Source organism: Dromiciops gliroides, chromosome 3, assembly GCF_019393635.1.
Source record: "Dromiciops gliroides isolate mDroGli1 chromosome 3, mDroGli1.pri, whole genome shotgun sequence".
Lineage (NCBI taxonomy): Eukaryota > Metazoa > Chordata > Mammalia > Microbiotheria > Microbiotheriidae > Dromiciops > Dromiciops gliroides.
Window position 1 is genome coordinate 519556040 of NC_057863.1, and position 20855 is coordinate 519576894.

The 20855-nt window shown below is 36.1% G+C and overlaps 1 protein-coding gene across 1 annotated transcript in view; it reads left to right on the forward strand.

The window, feature by feature from the left end:
• The window catches only part of CNTN5 (contactin 5), a 1623595-nt gene that overhangs the window by 1457549 nt on the left and 145191 nt on the right, over nucleotides 1–20855 (forward strand). Inside the window, 1 exon segment of the mRNA XM_043997073.1 lies at nucleotides 723–898. Coding sequence (XP_043853008.1) covers nucleotides 723–898 — 176 coding nt within the window.

The window sequence follows — 20855 nt, forward strand, 5'->3', positions numbered from 1 at the left end:
AGTTACATTACTACATACTACAGAGTCAGGAGAGGAGAAACTGGGGAAAAGAAAAAAGATATGACCATGACACTAAAGTATGTGTTTCATACTCCCCTTTCTCTGCCCACAAAAACATATCTTGTTGGATTGCTAAACAAAATGAGCAGATTGGAAATCCTATGCTATCTTTCCAATTTAATCTTAGTTTGTAGTACTACATTTCAGAAAGATATAGCATGGCATCCTCTATACCAAAATGAAAGACACCAAAGAGTAAGATTTGTTTCCAGGATTTGCAGCAGGGCACTTTGAACTTGGGCTCAATCAATAGGCTGTTTTTCTTTCTTTCTGACAAACCAATTTAAACATTGTTTTCACTAAATTGAACAGTTATTTAGGCATCATGTAGCAATAACATTCATTAACTTCACTTCTCTTTGCTTCTAGAATAAGCGGCATTTCCTAATTAAGTGGATGCTGCCCAAGTGAACTACCCAGTGGGTAACAGAGATTCCCATTATATAGTGAATATATCTAATACAAAACTGTAGTTGGGAAGCAAATAATTTAAATCAACAGGGTTCTGTTTATTTGAATTAACAATTTCAAAGTATAGTATTTATTTGCTCTCGACAGTTGGAATATTTATGTTCTGTTGTAGGTTTTTAAATTAAACTAAATGCAGGGAAATGCTTCATGGAAATCAGTCTCACCAATTCTTCCTTCATGTGTTATCACAGAACCTACAAGGATAGAACTCACTCCCAAGAGGACAGAATTAACAGTGGGAGAAAGCATTGTCCTCAATTGCAAAGCAATTCATGATGCCAGTTTGGATGTCTCTTTCTACTGGACTTTGAAAGGACAGCCTATTGATTTTGAGAAAGAACGTGGACATTTTGAAAGCATCAGGGCCGTAAGTGAAACACATTTTTATTATTTTGTGTGCGTATTACAAATTTCAGTGGACAGCTTTTTACAATTATGAAGTTCAGATGAAAATAGAAAAGAATTGATAACAGTTTTAGTCAATAATTTAGAATTATATCAAACCTTTAAAATAATGATACTTATTTAGGTGCCCTAATGTGAAATAAATGATACTCCCCTAATGGGTATATAAAATTTTGATTGGAAATTATTTAACTATTAGCTATCTTAAATTATATTACCATTCTATATTATGTTACCATATTATTTTATAGTACCATTTCTTACCTTAGAGCATTCATTAAAATAGCAATGGGAAAATTTATACATGGAATAACCTTTACATCCCTTCCTAGAAATTATATATATTTTAAAATTTAATAATTACTTAAAAGTTGCAGTTTACCATATAATTTGTGATCTGAATACCTTATGATTGGCATATGTCTTACATAAACATTTGTTTTATTTAGTTTTTGATCCTATCATCTTTTTTTCATACTATTAATTATTTCTCTACATCACAAGCAACAAAATGGTTAAAATGTTTCATGCTCCAAGTTCTCCTAACTATTTGGAATGGTCCTCTAAATTGAACTTTAGGTGTTTATCCAAACTGACCAGTTAGTGTCGTGAAAATTTCGAAGTCTGATAAAGAGAGAGAAACAGCTAAGTCTCTAAGCTGTAGAAAATAGGTTTATTGAGAGAGGGATCCTGTCTCACAATAAAGCCAGTCTCAGGTCTAGGACCCAAAGACCCCAAGGAGAGCCAGAAGGAGGAATTTATACTCTAATCAGCGCTCAAAAGTATTTATACATATTATTTTTAGACAGACCCCTCCCAGAAACACCATTTACACTACGCAATTCAAGTGATGTATATATAACAAATTCTCAGTATTATGCAAAATTATGTAATCCAACTAGTGGATCCACCACAGTGGATTTTACATACAGTACTGGAAACAGCAGTTGAAAGAATTAAATGGTGAAATCCATCATCTCCATCCACTTTCAAAAGTAACTTCTCTCAAGTTCTGATTGGTCCAGAGTAACTATTTTTAGTATTTGACCTTTAAGCTAATTGGTGGATACCTAACCACAGTGGATTAAACTAATGGTTTCAATTATGTGGTTTCTGAATCAATCTAACATATAACATGTGCATAAATTCTACTAATATCTATCTTATTATATTATCATTTGCTTAAGCTAGTAAAGAATACCTAAACATATTACATCATAATTAGTAGTCTAAATACTGATTATTGCCATAGTTGAATCACTTCTCTCTAAGGATTGGAGAAAATCTCACTCACATTAGGAAATTCAGAAAGATAGGGTTAACAGTAGAATTTCACGCTATTCATGATAACAAAAAAAAATAGACATTCTGATTGGAAATGTCCATTCCAAATGACTATAAAAAGATTAATTCAAATTAAGCATTTTGATCAAAGTCCTACTGCTCCATTAATATCAGCAAACTATTGGTTAGAAGGAGTTTATTCCTTCCCTAAAATTTTCTCTTACTCTTTATAGATACCATCATAGTTTCCAAATATCAATATAACATGCTTTGGGGTTTGTTTGTTTTTTAGAAAGTCAATTATCTGTTAAATAGCATAAAATTAATGTATTAGCTATTTTTCCATTGTATTTTTCTTGATATGGTTCATCAGAAGGAAGCAGCACCTTAGAATATTCATTTCACTCTGGTTTGACATTTGATCATGGAATAACAAAAAAAAAACTGCCACTATACCATTCAAGAGACCCAGTAACCTTTCTAAATTAAAGGTGTTTAATTCATGATGAATAAGACCTATTAATATTTGTTCTCTGTTAAATTGCCCTCATTATGCTATTTTTCTTCCTTTTCATTGAGTTAACAATAACTCCATAGACCAAAAAGTTAAATATTATGCCATGAATCTTATAAAACTGAACCAGGGAAATCTGGCAGTATTGGACTGAAATGTGTTTTTTTTTAAGTGTTACTCTATTTGATTCTAAAAATACATTATATTTAGTGACATAGATATATAAAAAGGAAACCCTAGAGTCTAAAAATTAATGTGTACTTTCTCCCTGTTAAGAAGTACCCTGTGAATTCCTAAATACTACTTAGGTAGACCAGTGAATTTTATGATAAAATTATGTCAGTTCTGGTTTTGCCCCTGTGGTAGTCATCCAACCCTAGCTTAAGAGCCTTCATTTGTGTCAATAAATACTCCGGAACACATTTAGAATTCTGTTTTTCAGGATAATAGCACCTGTCAGGTCAAGCTATTAATAAATATAATAATTGTGTTTGGGGGAGCATAATTTGATTACTTGACATGCAAGCACATATAGCAAAAATCATGTTACAGTCAGCTTCTGATATAGTATACAGTTGAGATATAGAAGAGCAAGAACTTTTTATATTTTTATTAAGTAAAAAAATAGCTTCCTTATAAGAAAATTTTAGACTGATTTTGTTACTAAATGAAACGTATCAAGACAAACAATAAGGAAACCTAGAAACTGGATTTATATAGCACATGTAAAATCAAAATAGACATTGGCCCGCATATACAGTGTTAAAACAAATAACATTTTAGTGAAAAGAGGCAGTGACTTTGGGTTTAGTTTTATATAAAAATTGTAAAAATGGTAGTTTGTCATAAAAATGGTAGTTTGGGATTTTTACCTTTCAACTCAAATGTTGTTATCTTATAAACACAGTCAGAGTTGGGTATATGCTCCACTCACTTGTCAAATTGATAATCCTAAAGCATGAGTGTGATGTCACCTTCCTTGAATTCTAGTATCTTTCCATTATATCCAGGATAAAATATAAAATCCTCCATCACTGAAAACCTCTAGTCCTTTTCCTACCTTTCAAGCTGTCCAATGATATTGTCTGCTTGCTTTTCCTTATTCAAGACACTCCATCTCCCAACTGATCTTTTTCCCCAGTACCCCACCCCTCCACCATGCCTGGAATTCCCTCTCTGCTCCTCAGTGTCTTATGTCTTCCCTGGATTCCTTTAGGTCCCAGATTAGATTCCACCTTCTACAAGAAGGTGTTCCTGATCCTCCTTCATAATACTGTCTTCCCTCTGAATACTCTCCAGTTTATTCTGTATATATTGTGTTTATGCATAGCTGTTTACATGTCTCCACTTTTACACTGTGAGCTCCATGAGATTGAGGGTTGCCTTTTACCTTTACTTGTATCCTCAGGGCTTAACAGTCGCTAGAATATTATATAGTAGAGTCTCTACAAATTCTTGCTGACTGTCTGTCTAAAACTCAGACTTTTACTATTTGCATTCTAGTGTGCATTATTATTATATTTCCTATGAAATAATGCCATACTTCAATCAAAGATAATAATTAAGGGAATATCAAACTCAGAAAACTATAGATACCACTTTAAAATGTGAACTCTGAAGACTGTAGTACTATGATGGGTATATTCCTACTTTTATGCTTACTTTCTGTAGACCATGTCTACACAGTGTCATCAATATACCTGGTATGATGTGTACAACTATTTTTTTTATTTTTTTTTGCAGGGCAATGAGGGTTAAGTGACTTGCCCAAGGTCACACAGCTAGTAAGTGTCAAGTGTCTGAGGCCAGATTTGAACTCAGGTCCTCCTGAATCCAGAGCTGGTGTGACACCTAGCTGCCCCTTGATGTGTGCAACTATTAAAGGAAAATCATTCACTCAGTATTCAAATAGTCAATACAGTTTAGGCAAGTAAATTCTTGGGCAGTGATGTGAATTGCCCAGAAAACATTTAGTTTAGTATATAGTGTAGAACTGGATCAAGTAGGATGAATTTGGTTGAGTATAGGGAAATGTCTCAAGATTTTTACACTTTTTGAATTTCATTTCGTAGTAGACAGTCTAAATAAAACATGGGAAATCACATCTTTAAGCTCTGGATTTCTGGCATAAGATATAGTCATAAATGAATTTCTATACATGTTTCATTAAAGCAAAACAGAAATCAAAAAGGTTAATAACCCTTTTTTTTTGGTCAGGCAGTCAATAAAAATCTGTTAAGTACATACTATTTGCCAGGAATAATGCTAAGTACTGGGGACATAAGAGAGACAAAAAAATAGTCCCTGTCCTCAAGGAGCTCACAATATAACAGGGAAGGCAATATGCAATCAGTTATGTACAAACAACTATGTAAATGGGAAATGGGATAAATAGAAGATAAGCAACAGAAGGAAGACACTGGAAGAGGGAATTGGAAAAAAAAACTTCCTATAGAAGGTGAGATTTTAGCTGGGTTTCAAAGGAAGCCAGTAAAGCCAGGATAAAGAGATGAGGAGGGAGAGAATCTCAGAGTCAGGGAAAATGTCTGGAATCAGGAGATAGAGTACCATGTGAGTGCAACAGCAAGAAGTCCACTGAATGGTTTTGTGCATTTAGAAAACTTTTTCATGGATTGTACTTCAGTTCTGTATCACATTTGGAAAACGCTTTCATACTTTCAATGAGCTTAAGTTGCTATCTGCCACAGAACCCATTCTTTAATGCCAGTGTTGCCCAGTCTGCCTTAATCTTTTTTTCTTCCCTCTTAGATTAGCCCTAATTTATCACACACACACACACACACACACACACACACACATATGTGTGTGTGTGAAAATTTAACATCGGCTCTAAGAAGCCCATGTGAGGTACCTCCAGTACATTCCTAGTCATTTGTAGTTTTCTATAGCACCTCAAAGCACCCCCAAATTACACTTGAGTCCTGTAGATAGCTATACCCCAGATTCAGGCTTAGGGGAAAATTTTACCATCTATCTCCTATCCAACCACATCTCTAGTCTTGCACATAAATATGTCAGCAACATCTTTTCAGGTTTGGACTTCCCTTATCTCTTTGTTTCATAGGTCACCGAGCTAAAATATTCATTGCCAAGTAATCAGCCTACTAGTGATAGACCTTTCCAGGTTAAGCTAGGCTAGTCCTCAGAAAGCATATGAGGTTGATTGCTATCCATATTTACATATTCATCCATGTGTACTTTATATATAAATATTTATACATATGTTTATATGTGTATCAACTTCAATATTGATATTAATATAGATAGATGAGGTTTGTTATCCAAATGTTCATATGGGCTCTTTGTGCTCTGTGTGGTAGAACTTTCTGAGCTCATATTGGTCTGATCAGCCACAGCCGGACACCCTATACCATGATTCCAACACAGTGATGCCATTTGGTCCTCTGTGAGAACCAAATATTATATATCATATGAATATATATCATGAGCTCCTTGAGACTATGAGTGAGTTTCTTGAGAATAGGGCTGGGTTTTGGTTATTTTGTTTTTACATTTCTTTTTATTTCTAGCACTTAGCACCAAGCCTGGCACAACAGTAATCATTTAATAAATTCATATTCGCTGACTGTAGATACAAAGAAAAATGTAAAATAGTCCTTCCCTCAAGGAGCTTATGTACTAGTGGGGGAGAAAATGTGAACATATATAAAATTAGATATACAAACTCATAATATATACAAAATGAATACAAGTAATTTTAGGAAGCCATGGTCACTGTCTTCAATGATGTGATTCTTTCAAGTGAAATAAAGGCATGAAATGATAAGCAAATAATGTTGAAATATTCAAACAGATGTATAACCTTACTAATAAGAATATAAACTTCAGTAGTAAAGCTTACAACCCATACATACATGTCTGCCCAACCTTTGTGATTCCTACCTGCCCTCCTTTACATTTTCCATCTGGTGTATGTATGTCTTAATCACTGGTCATTTGACAAGAATTTCACATTTAGAGTACCCACATCCAAGTTAATGTTTATAGGTGATCTAAAACCTCTGATTCTTAGCACTCTCTGCACCATTTCCTACCATGAGCCACTGTCATTACAGAAATGAAAGAGGAATGAATAGGAGTAAGGGCCATTTTGAGGGGTCTATGGTTAAGTGTTTAACAACCAGTTCTCAGAAAAGGCACAACATACTTTTCTTGTAAGAATCAAATGAAATATGTGATATATATAGATATAGATATATATGTGTGTGTGTTTTATATATGCATGTGTATATATACATATACACATATAAATATATATCCACATGTGTATATGTATATAACTATATAATATTTATGGATATACCTATGTATATACACATATAAAAAGTGTTTTGCCAGCCTTAAAGTTCTATATATAGTGGGTGTTTGGCACATACCTAGACTGTGTGACATGGAATAATCCAGACAGAAGTTGCTAGAGGACATTTTTAGTTAAATCTGCATAATTAACATTTACACTATCACCTTCTTAAGTCTAGAAAATCAAGAAAAAAATAAAGCCTTGATTTTGAGCATTCACTAATTTCTGAAGAATAAATGCTCATAGAACATGGGAATTTGAAATTGAAAATTTAACATTGGCTCTAACAGCCTGTGTGAGGTGCCTCCAGCACACTCCTAGGCATTTTGTATTTTTCTGTAGAACCTCAAAGCACCCCCAAATTATACTTGATTCCTGTAGACAGCAGTATCCCAGGTTCAGACTTACAGGAAAATCTTACCATCTATCTCCTATCTAATCACATCTCTGGCATTGCACATAAATATGTCAGCAAAGTCTTTTCAGATTTGGATTTCCTTTAAATCTCTTTGTTTAATAGGTATCTGAGGCAAAATATTCTTTGACAAGTGGTCAGCCTACTAGAGATAGACCTTTCCAGGTTTTAGCTAGACTAGTCCTTAGAAAGCAGATGTAGTCTATTGCCAGACCAATAATTGAAGCTTTTCTAGCATAGTGAAACCTACTTCAGCTTCCACAATAAGGTATTGGAATGGTATTTTGTAGAGGCAAGAAGCAATAAAAGGAGGGGCAGCTAGATGACAGAGTGGATAGAGCACTGGCCCTGGATTCAGGAGTACCTGAGATCAAATCCGACCTCAGACACTTAACACTTACTAGCTGTGGTGACCCTGGGCAAGTCACTTAAACCCCCAATTGCCTCACCAAAAAAAAAAAAAAAGAAGAAGCAATAAAAAGTAATTATGAAGGCCTGAGTTTTAAAGTACAGTCTACTTGCTTTAAGCTTGTCAGAAAAAGGGAAAAATATAATAATAAACATGATCTGAAAGAGTGAAGGAGACTTCATGGAAGAAATGGAACTTGTTTAAGTACTTGGAAAATTATATAGGATTTCAACAGCTAGGGAAGAGAAGGAGGCTGGTAGGTGGCACAGTAGATAGTGTCAGGTCTGGAGTCAGGAGGACCTGAGTTAAAATCTGACCTCAGACATTTTCCAACTGAGTGACTCTGAGCAAGTCACTTAAAACTGTTTACCTCACGTGAGAATTGGAATGGCATCCCCTCCTGGAGAGATATTGCAGGGAAACTCCGCCATGAGGGAAAAGTATGTGATTTAGAAGCCATGTGACTTTAACGTCCAGAAGTTGCCCAGCATCCTGAACTTACATCTATAGAACCTCCTGTTAATTCTGTCAATCAGTGTAACCAGCCAATTAGCTTAGAGCTGTGTGTGTGTGTGTGCGTGCATGCGTGCGTGCATGCGTGCGTGCATGTGTGTGTGTGTGTGTGTGTGTGTGTGTGTGTGTGTGTGTGTGGACGGCCCTGTTTCCTGTTTCACAGGAGGCTTCAGGAAGAAGCCCCTGAGGTGGGGTCTCTTTTGGGTTGGAGACTTTGGCTAGGCAGCAGGGGAAGAAGATTAGGGAGAGAGCTGGCAGATCTAATTTTTTATCCAAGTGTTTCTCTTTACTGACCCCTAATATATTTAATAAATATTTACAAGTCTAGACTCTTGCTAACGCTTCTAATTTGGGGTAACCATTCATTAGATTTTAGATATCATAGCTAAAAATTTAGCCCCTTACCCTCAGTTCCTGATCTATAAAAATGTGCTAAAGAAGGAAGTGGCAAACTATTCCAGTATCTTTGCCAAGAAAACCTCCAGTGGGGTCATGGAGAGTCAGACAGAACTGAAATAACTGAACAATGACAAAGGGAGGAGAAAGAAGGGTAATGCAGGCAAGACAAAAGAATAAAGGCAAGCACAAGCATAATGAATGCCATAATAGTAAACTGTTGTGGATGGGAGAGAGGGTTTGTGTTGAGGAGCAGTGAGAGATTAGACTAGATATATAAAGTGGGGCTAAGCAATGAAATAATGCCTCTCCTAACAGAGAAGTTTGAATTTGGATTAGTGGATAGACCCCAAAGACAATAGATTTATAGGTGGAAGGAACCTAGACCAAACATCTCATTTTACAAATGAGAAAATGAATTTGGGGAAGTTAAATAACTTGTCCCAAGGTCACACATATAAAAGGCATCAGGGACAGGAGTTGAACACATATCCTCTAATTCTAAAACCAGTATTCTTGGGCAAGTCACCAACTTCTTAGGTAGTTAAATGGCCAGAGTAGATAGAGACTCAGCCCAGAGTATGGAAGACCTGGATGTGGTGTGGCCTCAGATACTTGCTAGCTACATGACCCTAAGAAAGTCACTTGCCCTTTGTCTGTCTCAGTTTCTTCTTCTCCTCCTCCTCCTCCTCCTTCTTCTTCTTCTTCGGGGCAATGAGGGTTAAGTGACTGGCCCAGGGTCACACAGCTATTGTGTCAAGTGTCTGAGGCCAGATTTGAACTCAGGTCCTCCTGAATCCAGGGCCAGTGCTTTATCCTCTGTGCCACCTAACTGCCCTACTGTCTCAATTTCTTCAACTATAAAATGAGAGTGAAATAACACCTACCTCACAAGGTTGTTGTGAGGATCAAACAACATAATATTTGTAAAGCATTTAGTAGAGTATCTGAATGGGCAGCTAGATGGCTTAGTGGATAGAACACTGGACCTGAAGTTGAAAGGACCTGAGTTCAAATCTCACCTCAGACATTTACTAGCTGTGTGACCCTGGGCAAGTCACTTAACCACAATTGCCTTAAACATCCAAGGCCATATCAAGTCATCCTGAATATATATATATATATAGGATCTCAGAGAGAGGTTGGTGCCTTTGCACAGCCCCAGTGCAAGTCATGACATCACCCTGATGTCATGGCCCCTCTTCAGGAACAAAGGACAAACGACAACAAGTAGAGTGTCTGACACATAGTAGTTCTTTTTTTTTTGGGGGGGGTGGAGCGGGGCAATAAGGGTTAAATGACTTGCCCAGGGTCACACAGCTAGTAAGTGTCAAGTGTCTGAGGCTGCACTTGAATTCAGGTCCTCCTGAATCCAGGGCCGGTATTTTATCCACTGTGCCACCTAGCTGCCCCCAGTAGTTCTTAATAAAAGCATGATTCCTTCCTTTGCCTTCCCTTTTCCTGGTCTCAGTTTCCTCATCTGTAAAAGGAGAGGATTAAACTAGATGGATTCTTCAGTCCCTTCCACCTCTAGATATACAATATGACACTGAAAATTACCTTAGGGATCTATTAGACTGTTTTTCCTTTTCTTCTTCATTTTCATTGAGCAGCTGTATATCCAAATGAGTCCAATATCAAAAACTGAAGAATTACTCAATTGAAGCATTCTCTTTCCAGTATATGTTAATAGCATGAAAATAAATAAAATTAGAAAGATCTAGGTGAAGGTTGAACTCACAAGACCCCCAAAAGGGAAGATCTACTTCTAGGAATCTTAAGTGTGGCTAGGTCTGCTTTTTTTCTGTTTCCCTTTGAAAATTATAATCCTTTTTTTTCTAGCAAAAATCTAATTGTAATTCTTCATGTCTCTGAGTTTTCCAAACTGATTTTTCTTTACTATATTCTTTTTGAATTACTTTTGAAGTTCCCCTAAAGAGTTAAAGTGACATGGAAGGGAGAAGCCAGGTCCTTTGAAGATTTGGTCCTACTGAACTAGACACAGACTCTTAAGGGACCCTAATATAAAGGTCAGGTTCAACCCCACCCTTTTATCAGGCAGAAATTTCCTCTACAATAACCACCTAGACAAGCTGTCATCTGGCCTCTGATCATACAATTACAGAGAACTCACCACTTCAAGAGAAAACCTATTTCATTTGGAGTCAGCTCTAATTGTTAGAAAGTTTTCCATCCTATTATGAGAAAATTATTAATAATAGGGTGTTTTGGGAATTCAGAGACAGCCCCACACCCCACACCCCCACACATACACACACAGAGGAACTCTGGCTGGTTTTGCAGGGCCAGCCCAGAGTCAGGAGAATTTTGTAGAACAACCTTCCTAACTAACTAAAAGGAAGTTAACTAACTTAAGATCACCTTCAAGTCATGTCAATCAATGGACTTGAATGTTACTGGCCAATGAGCTTGGATCAAGGTGGAGTGGACCACCTCTTACTGAGACAAGTTAGAAACCCTGGAGAGGCACATTCTTCCTTGCCCCTCCCCCGTCTCTTTCTCTTCTATCTTAGGTATGTAGGGATTCTTAACTTTCGAGCCATGTGCTCTCTTTACCAATATTTAATATGCTTTAATAAATGCTTAATGCCCCCAAATTGGTGCAGTAGCCTCTAATTCTAAGAAACAAAATATTAGAACACTCCCTAAACTTGGGACAGTATTAGGGGATCACATACATTTTTATTGCCCACACTATGAAGCCATGATTTGTTTCTCTGACATTTTTTATCTCTAGAACAAGGCAGTTAAGTCTTACCCTTCTTGTGAGAAGCAGCCATAATGGATAGCTCCCTGTGATTAGAGATTTTTTTTTAACAATCATTTATATTGTATACTCAGGGCTTAGCACAATTCCAGCAACAATAATAGGGCACTTAATAAATACTTGTTGATTGACTGGATTGATTAAACTGATTAATAGCCATAAGGTAATTTCTTGCTGAAGTTCATCGGATTCCCAATCAAATCCTATGTTCGTTGTTATCTCCCAGAATTGTCCCTGTCCACAATAAATTGCTCCCAAGGGCCTTCCTTTCCCTTCTAGAGCAGAGGAAAAAAATCACCATCCACTTTAGATATAACTCTTCAGTCCACGGTTCCCAACACGTCAACAAATTCCATTCTGCCAGCAGAACTTTATTTCCAAGTATGTAATTCTCTATAATTAATAAATTATTACATGGGCCTTCCCTCTTCTTTCCCACTTCTGTCCTAGTAGGCTTGAGAGACAAAAATCTCACCCTGGCCATTTCAAGCTTTATATACCAGAGAAAATGGTCATGGGGGAAGGAGGCACCATCCTTTTTAAAGGAGTAAATCAGTTTCTAATTGAGGAAGTCCTACCTTGTTAGCAACAGAAATCCACCTCTCCAATTCAATCACACCAACTGTCACTTAACTATATATTTTACCAAATACTAAATGGAATAGAATATATCTAAATAGGTCATATCCAACCCAAATTTATCCTATGATCATAATTATATCATTTCTTAATTTCCTTCTGGGCTTTTGCCTTTCCATCTCCATTTACATATTACTTTTTAATTTCTATTTCTATAAATATCTCCTTTCCTTGTTCCCACAGTTTTTTTGTTTCTCTTGCAAGTTCGTGTATTCATTTCTTCCCTGAGCTAATAATTCTTTTATATCAAAGATATGGGCCCCCTAATGTTTAGTCTACATTTAACCCTCCTTTTTGCAAAAGTTTTAGTGTTCCTGATACAAATTGGCTGTTGGATTTTCCTTCCCTGAGCCTCATAGAATCACCCTCTATATGAAGCTTTTTCTCTTCTCCCCATGTACTGGCATTCTCTCTATCTTGAAATCTCTTTGTATTAGAATCTCAGAATTACAATAAATGTACTTTGTACTTAAGTGCCTTTTATATCCCCTCAGGAGAGCTACTGCACCCAGTAGGTGTTCAGTAAATATTTGTTGCAAAGAATGGGTTTGGAACATGGCATGTAAAACTGACAGACTACCAAGTGTAGTTTCCCATCTTCATAAATAACTTTTGCAATTTGACCTCGCATTTAAGTGTGACCCCAACTCTTCTTTATTATAGAGGGGATATTAAGATCTCTATCTGTTTCTACCTCCTTTAGCTTTTAATGAATTAATTTAATTAATAATTAAAGCTCAAATTTATGTATGTAAAATGGTTACTTGGCCCCAAGCCAGGACAAGCCTATTACATTTTATCCCCATGGGATTCTCCAGGGAAATACTGAGCCTTCCTTGTCTGTTATCACATGGACTGCCATGTAACTAGCTAACACATTGAATTAGCTTTTACAAAATGATGTTTAGTTTCAATATTTAGCAAGAAAAAAACCATACAATTTCCCCAAAACATGGGGACATAATACCCACCCTCCATGCCACCTCCGTCTCTGAGGAGGGGAGGTGGATTAGGTTTACTGTTTAGTTAAATCCTATATAGCATTAGTCTCACCATGTTCAAGGCCAACTACCAGCTGGCCTAGGATCTCTTACTCTTGCTCCTCATAGTTTACCACTGTGATGGCTTTGTTAACCTGAAAATTCATGAAATAATCAATATAGGAGAAAATTAGGTCTTTAATCTAGGCAGAGGAACTAAAGCTCATGGCATCACAAAGCAAGAAGCTAGAAATACCCAAATATGGGAACCGAGGACAGGGTTTTTATGGGGTAACAGAAAAGGGAACCAAAAGACTGCTCCAGAGTGAAGTATAGAAACTACTTAACTACTTAATATAAAAGAACCTTTGACAAAAGGAACTATAGAACGGCTCCTGGGTTAAGAATAGACTGTACTTAACTCTAAATAGAAACTACTTAATGTAGGTGGACCCTTTTACATGAAAACATAAAGTCCAGAGAGACTTGGGGGGAGGTCTATAAGTCAATCAAGAGTTTGGAATTGACAAAAACTGGTCAGCCCCAGGCAATTCACCTGCCTGGGAAAAGGGAGTAGGTGAGAATCAGTCAGTTCTCAGTAAATTTGTAGTTATCAGTTTCACTACCTGGCCTAGATTCAAGGACTCCAAGATGCTCAGTGACTCCAACTCCTACTTCTCCCTGCATCTATAATGGAAAAGAACAAATGAAAATGCCAAAATGCCAAAACCCGTGTCTCTAGCTACATGATCTAAGGCATTAGGGGAACCTTGGGGTCCTCTCCCTTTACTGAATGCTCTTATCTTGTATAAGATCAATGATTTAATGAATTCTAAGGAAAACTATTTTTAAACACAAGAGAATATTGGGAAGATGGCAGAGCAAGCAATTTCATAGGAACAGCCCTCTCTCTATCACACCAAATAATAGCAGTCCCCAAACACACAAAACTCAGCAAAAACAGGGAAAGTAAGTGAAAGAAATTCAAGGTCACAAGGTTATATTCATTTATAAAAAAAAATGGAGGGGGCAGCTAGGTGGCACAGTGGATAAAGCACTGGCCTTGGATTCAGAAGGGCCTGAGTTCAAATACAGCCTCAGACACTTGACACTAGTTGTGTGACCCTGGGCAAGTCACTTAACCCTCATTGCCCTGCCAAAAAAAAAAAAAAAAAAGAATGGAAGACCAATTCACAAATTAAATAAGCAGAACCAAGTAAATAATGATTACTATAATAATGTAAGTTAAAAGATCACTAAAAGGAAAAGTAACTGAAAAACCAGTGAAAGTCCTTAGGAAATTGAATAGAACATGGCTCTTTCCTTCCTTGTGGAAGAGTAAAGGACTACTTGGATAGAATATTGTATACATTTGTCAAATGTGGTTTCTGAAAATGTTTGTTTAGTTTTGTTGTTTTCTCTCACAAGGGAGGCTTCACTAGGGTCAGGGAAGAGAGGAAGTGCATATCAAAATGGGTATTATGTAAAGATGGAAATCAACTATAAAAATATTTTTAAGAAGAAAAATGACTTAAACAACATTCTTAAAAATAACTTATTCCTTGCTTGTCTCTTCAGATGATCCGTGGGTGTATTTTCCCAAAACTCACTCCACTGGTTGCTATTTTGCTTCTGTTTTACAGTGTGCTGAGCTTTCTGTACTTCCTTTATATTTTTTAGTCTTTTTAGGACTCTTTTATAGTGAATAAAACATTAAAGATATTGCATTACTCTTTCTTTTACTACTGACTAGTAAGGGAGGCAGGGGATGCTGAAAAGTGGGTCTGAATCTTAACCTGAAAGAATAGAGAAATTAGTTACATTCTGCAATTAATTCCTATATACTTTCATTTCACATGTCCTCTAAAGTATTTTATTTGATGATTCTTTTTTAAAAAAGTAACATGACTGCTAAACTGAATGTAAATTTAATCTCTTCACATAATAATGTATCAGCCATCTAAAGCCTGATTATAACCAGTGGCTGACTCTCACATTTTTGAAATTGTTGATGACCAAAAAAAATAAAACAATTTTATTCTTTTTTGGGGGGGGTGGAGCAGGGCAATAAGGGTTAAGTGACTTGCCCAGGGTCACACAGCTAGTAAGTGTCAAATATCTGAGGCCAGATTTGAACTCAGGTTCTCCTGAATCCAGGGCTGGTGCTTTATCCACTGTGCCTCCTAGCTGCCCTAATAATTTTATTCTGTTATCCTGGAAATGTTTAGTTACCAATAGTCTTTATTCTTTTTGTTTCACCTGAACTTAGTAGTAGGACATATGTCTATGAATGGTAGATAGAGAGTTGAAAGTCACCATGGCAGAGAGAATAAAATCCTGGACCTTGGAGTCAGGAATGCCTGCCTTTGTAAACAACATCAGACGATGTGTGACTCTAGATGTGTCATTTAATTTGGAGTCTCAGTTTCCTCATCTGTAAAATGGAAAGAGTAAATAGCACCCACCTCATGGGGTTGTATCAAATGAGAAAAGTATAAAAATACTCTGGAAATTTAAAGCATATGGGACAGAAGAGACAGAGACAGAGAGGGAGACAGACAGAAAGAGACAGAGAGACCCAGAAACAGAGAGACCCAGAGAGAGAGAGAGAGAGAGAGAGAGAGAGAGAGAGAGAGAGAGAGAGAGAGAGAGAGAGAGAATGAGATCTTTACATAAATAAGAAGCCAATTATAATAGCCAGACATGAATAAAACCTGTTTATAAACTTAGCATCATTACACTGAGAAAGATGTACCCTACATTACTATGATCTGTTTTATGCTTTGCTGTATACTTTTTGCAAATACATGATATAATAAGATACTTTGAAATGAGGTTTTAAGGTTTAAGTATTATATATAAAAGGAATTGTTCTTTTCATATTGGGGCTACTTTAATGGATGAAACTCTTATAAACTAACATTATTTGGGGGTTGGGTTGTTATAAAACAATGTGTTTTTGTGCTTTAGTTCAATGTTTTGGAGAATAATTTCAATATGAGTTTTGCAATCAGACTGTCTACTTCTATTATTCCCCAAGTGATTTTTATAAAGTGTCTTGAGAGAAGCCCTTATTTTCTAGTCACATCTTCATATTACTTTCAGTTTCTTTTGTCCTCTATTCTAATGCAGCCATTATATGTTGAATGCTAGAGGTTGTCTGTGCTGTAGGCTATCTAGTTTTTCAAAATATTCTTGTATACTTTCAGATGCTGTTCTTGATCATATTCCAAAATCTCTGTGAATCTTATTAATTTCATATTAATAACTGAGCAGGTTGCTTCACACTGATGTCTCATTTCTTTATTTTCCCAAAGGAAAATTTCAGACATTTCTCTAATGGCATTCTTTTATTCATTTGCCTTGCTAATCCACAAATTTCCCTTCAAGAAAAGAAGAGTAAAGGCCAATTTATTGAGCTCAGAAAGCAAGAAATTCTTATCTCCACTAAAGAGACTTGAGGCTTTGTGGAGTACTTAATCAATATCTAATCTGTGAATTTAGACTGCTAGTCTAGAATAAATGCATTCATCAGAACCCCAATGACCAAACCAGGGTGGTCCATTTAAAACAAACCTCATTTAACATAATTTTAGGTGGAATGTTGTTTTAATGAGCTATGTAGAAATTGTTCATGAGAGTTGCATAAATGACTGTCATTACTCAGACAAGTGTGATGGCAAGTTATATGTTCCTAACAAAGGTGATGTTTTCAATTTTTTCCAAAATAAATCTTGGGACATCTTGCTTATTACTTTGCATAATTATACATGTTTTATATCAATGTATTTGCTGGTTAGGGTTTTATGGAAGTTATGTGACAGAAATTAACTCCTGCAAACACTCATGCCCTGATATTCAGATTCAATGAAGTAGTCTCCTAAATGACACTGTGCTAGTATTCATGGGCTGCTTCCTTAATCTGCAGACAATTTTTAGAACATAAAGTAATTGGGAACACAAGTACTAAAATTCAGGACCATTTCCTTTTCGAAACTTACCCCCCCTTCCATATCATTTACATTCTCTGTCACCCCCCTCCACCCCCAACCTTCACAATGTGCATCAAGCAACTTTAAGTAAATATATTGTTTTGCCCATATTGAGACTTCTAAGCATTTTGGGGAAGGAAATAAATTTGCGGAGACGACTGAGGTAAGCTGAGGTTAGGAAGCGAGACAGGAAGGAATACAAGAGTTTCTAACTAGATATGTCTTTAGCAGAAAGACATATTCTTGGAATTAATTTTCAATTGAATTCAACTTGAGTTCATTAATAAAGGTTATTCAACCAAAACTAGTACAATGTTAAATGGTGATTTGACTAAGAGAATTGAAAAATAACCTTTAAATTATACTGTTTCTTCTTATACTCATTCATGCAAATACCATAAAACTAAAAATGCTTTATTATAGTAGATGACATTAACAGTGAAAGGAAATAGTTCTACTGAATACTAAAGGAATTATTATGTAAGGGAAATTTTGGGGAAACTCTAAGAGATACTACTTGATTTTTTGTTATTGTTTGTAGTCTTTGTTGTTCAGTTATTTCAGTCATGTTTGACCTTGCAAGACCCCATTTTGCAGTTTTCTTGGCAAAGATATAGAAGTGGTTTGCCATTTCCTTCTCTAGTTCATTTTACAAATCAGGAACTCAGGCAAACAGGGTTAAGTGACTTACCCAGGATCACAGACCTAATAAGTATCTGAGGCTGGATTTAAACTCATGAAGATAAGTCTTCCTGATTCTAAGCTGAGTATTCTATCCACAACACCACCTAACTACTGATTGTTATAGCTTACACCATCAATATATGTGTGTCTACATATATATGTATAAATCCATATATATAATTAGATTTTGATGTATTTATCAAAGCTAGTGGTGGTATAAACATTTCTGCTTTCTATGGAAATATTACCATTCACTTTCTTTAATAATTGATGTCTGTCAGGAGGTCATTGGTTCTGCAGTTGTTGGAGCCATGACATATTATCTGCTTTGAATGTGTCACATTAAATAACAATTTGTTGAACCCTTTCAATAAATTTTTCTTTGCTGGCTTCAAAATAGCTTCAGGGGATGTCAAAAGATCTAAGTAGTTCAACGGAAACATTCCCATTGGCTGCTGAGGAAATTAGGTGTCAGTATTTTCTGAGAATTTTTCATATACTCTCAAAAAGCAGTATTATAAAATCTAAAAGTTAAAAATAACTTAAGAGATCAGCTATGTCCACCTAAGTGTGAATTTTCTATAGAGTATTGAATACTTCAAAAGCAAAGAGTTTACTTCCTAAAGAGGCATCCTGGAAGTAATCAAGAAGAAATGCCTATTTGTCAGGATTAGATTGTCAAGAAGGGACTCCTGTCCCATTCTTAGTCAACAGTCAGTCAGCAAGCATTGATTAAGCACCTATTATGTGCCAAGCATTGTGCTAAATACTAGGGCTACCAAAAAAAGCCAAAAATGGTCCTTGCTCTCAAGGAACTCACAGTCTAATGGGGAGAAAACTTATAAACAAGATATTTGCAAGATAAATTGTAGACAAATCAACAGAGGGAAGGGACTAGCATTAAAGGGAAATGGGAAAGGGTTTTTGGAGAAGGTAAGATTTTAGCTGGAACTTGGAGGATGGCAGGAAGTCCAGGAAAAAGATAAGAAGGAAGAGAATTCCAAGCATTGGAACACCCATTCAAATTTCACAGTTTAGGGGGCAGCTAGGCAATGCAGTGGATAAAGCACTGGCCCTGGATTCAGGTGGAATTGAGTTCAAATCCTGCCTCAGTCACTTGACACTTATTAGCTGTGTGACCTTGGGCAAGTCACTTAACCCTCATTGCCCCACAAACAAAGAATGAATGAATGAATGAATGAATAAACAAATAAATAAATGAAATTTCACAGTTTAAAGGTAGAGTGACTTATTAAAGGAAAAGCAAGGAGACCATCACCAGATTGCAGGTCAGGATGGGAAGGAGAGAAAAGGGGAGTAAGGTATAAGAAGGAAATGTAAGAAAGGATCAAATTATGAAGGGCTTTGAATGCAAAACTGAGGATTTTATGTGCAATTCTATTGGCAATAGGGAGCCACTAGAGTTTATTGAATAGGAGCGTGAAAATCAGACTATGAAGGTCAGTTTGAGCACTGAATAGAGAATAAACTGGAGTGGGAAAAGACGAGGAGGCAGGGAGACCAACCAAAGGCTGGTGTAATAATCCATTGTGGGTTAAATTAGATGAACCCTGAGGTCACTTCTGAAATTCACTGGTTCCATGATTCCATTGTTATACAATAATTAACTTCATCCACCCTCAAACCAAAATGCCTACTAGAATGGCTCTATGGTCCCAAGAGAGTTTTTATATTAATATTTTAAATATGCCTTGAAGAATTAGGTAAAGTTATAAATAGTAGGCATTGCCTTTTATATACTGTAGAACTTATAGGAAAGAAAGTTAAAGGTAATTTTCTTGTCTTTTTGGAGATGGAAGTTATACCCTTTGGTGGAAGCTTTCTGTCAGTATAAAACTATGCTGTTTGTGACAAATAAGCTTTACCTTCTGTGAGATTATATTCTAGACCTTAGAGAACAAACCACAGATTGTCATATAATATGTTGTCAGGCAAAGAATTTGTAGTGATAATTTTTAAAAATTATTTAATACATAAATCTAAAAATCAACATCCATTGAAGCTGGCTTAGTTGTTTGGATTTGATTTAACATATCATTCTTATTGGATTGATCCTTTAGTAGTACTTTTTTTTTTTTTTTTTAGTGAGGCAATTGGGGTTAAGTGACTTGCCCAGGGTCACACAGCTAGTAAGTGTTAAGTGTCTGAGTCCGGATTTGAACTCAGGACCTCCTGAATCCAGGGCCGGTGCTCTATCCACTGCGCCATCTAGCTGCCCCTTTAGTAGTACTTTCAATCAAAACAGCATAGTTAATTTCATATTATGGCCATAGTTATAGTTCTATTGTATTGGGGCATATTTTGTTTGAGAAAAGGAGATTTTGTGAAATTTCTGTCACTTCCTTTGCTTTTTGGATATTGTATTCAGCCCATCATTTCAGTCATGTTCATCACTTTGTGACCCCATTTGGGGTTTTCTTGGCAAAGATACTGGAGTGATTTTCCATTTCCTTCTCCAACTCATTTTACAGATGAGGACCTGAGGCAAACAGGGTTAAATGACTTGCCCAGGGTCACACAGTTAGTAAGTGTCTGAGGCCATATTTGAACTCAAAAATATGAGTCTTATTGACTCCAGACCCAGAGCTCCATCCACTGAGCCTCCTCGCTGTCCATAATACCTTTTGATATTGCCAAAGGTCAAAAGGATATTTATTGAAAAGGAAACAACATGATAATTTTAAATCCCTGGAATGAAATACTAAAGTATTCCTTCCAACTATTTTTTCTGAGATATAACAAATACAAAATGTCTGATATCTAATATTTCAGCTCTCCTGTATGTAGTAATGTTCCATTTTATATATCTCTAGCAAAACTATGCTTGAGTCATTCTGTGGTATGTGAATGTGTGTATGTGTATGTATGTGTATATGTATACACACATATATATGCTTATATACACACATATATGCATACTCACTATAAAATCATTTAAGCAA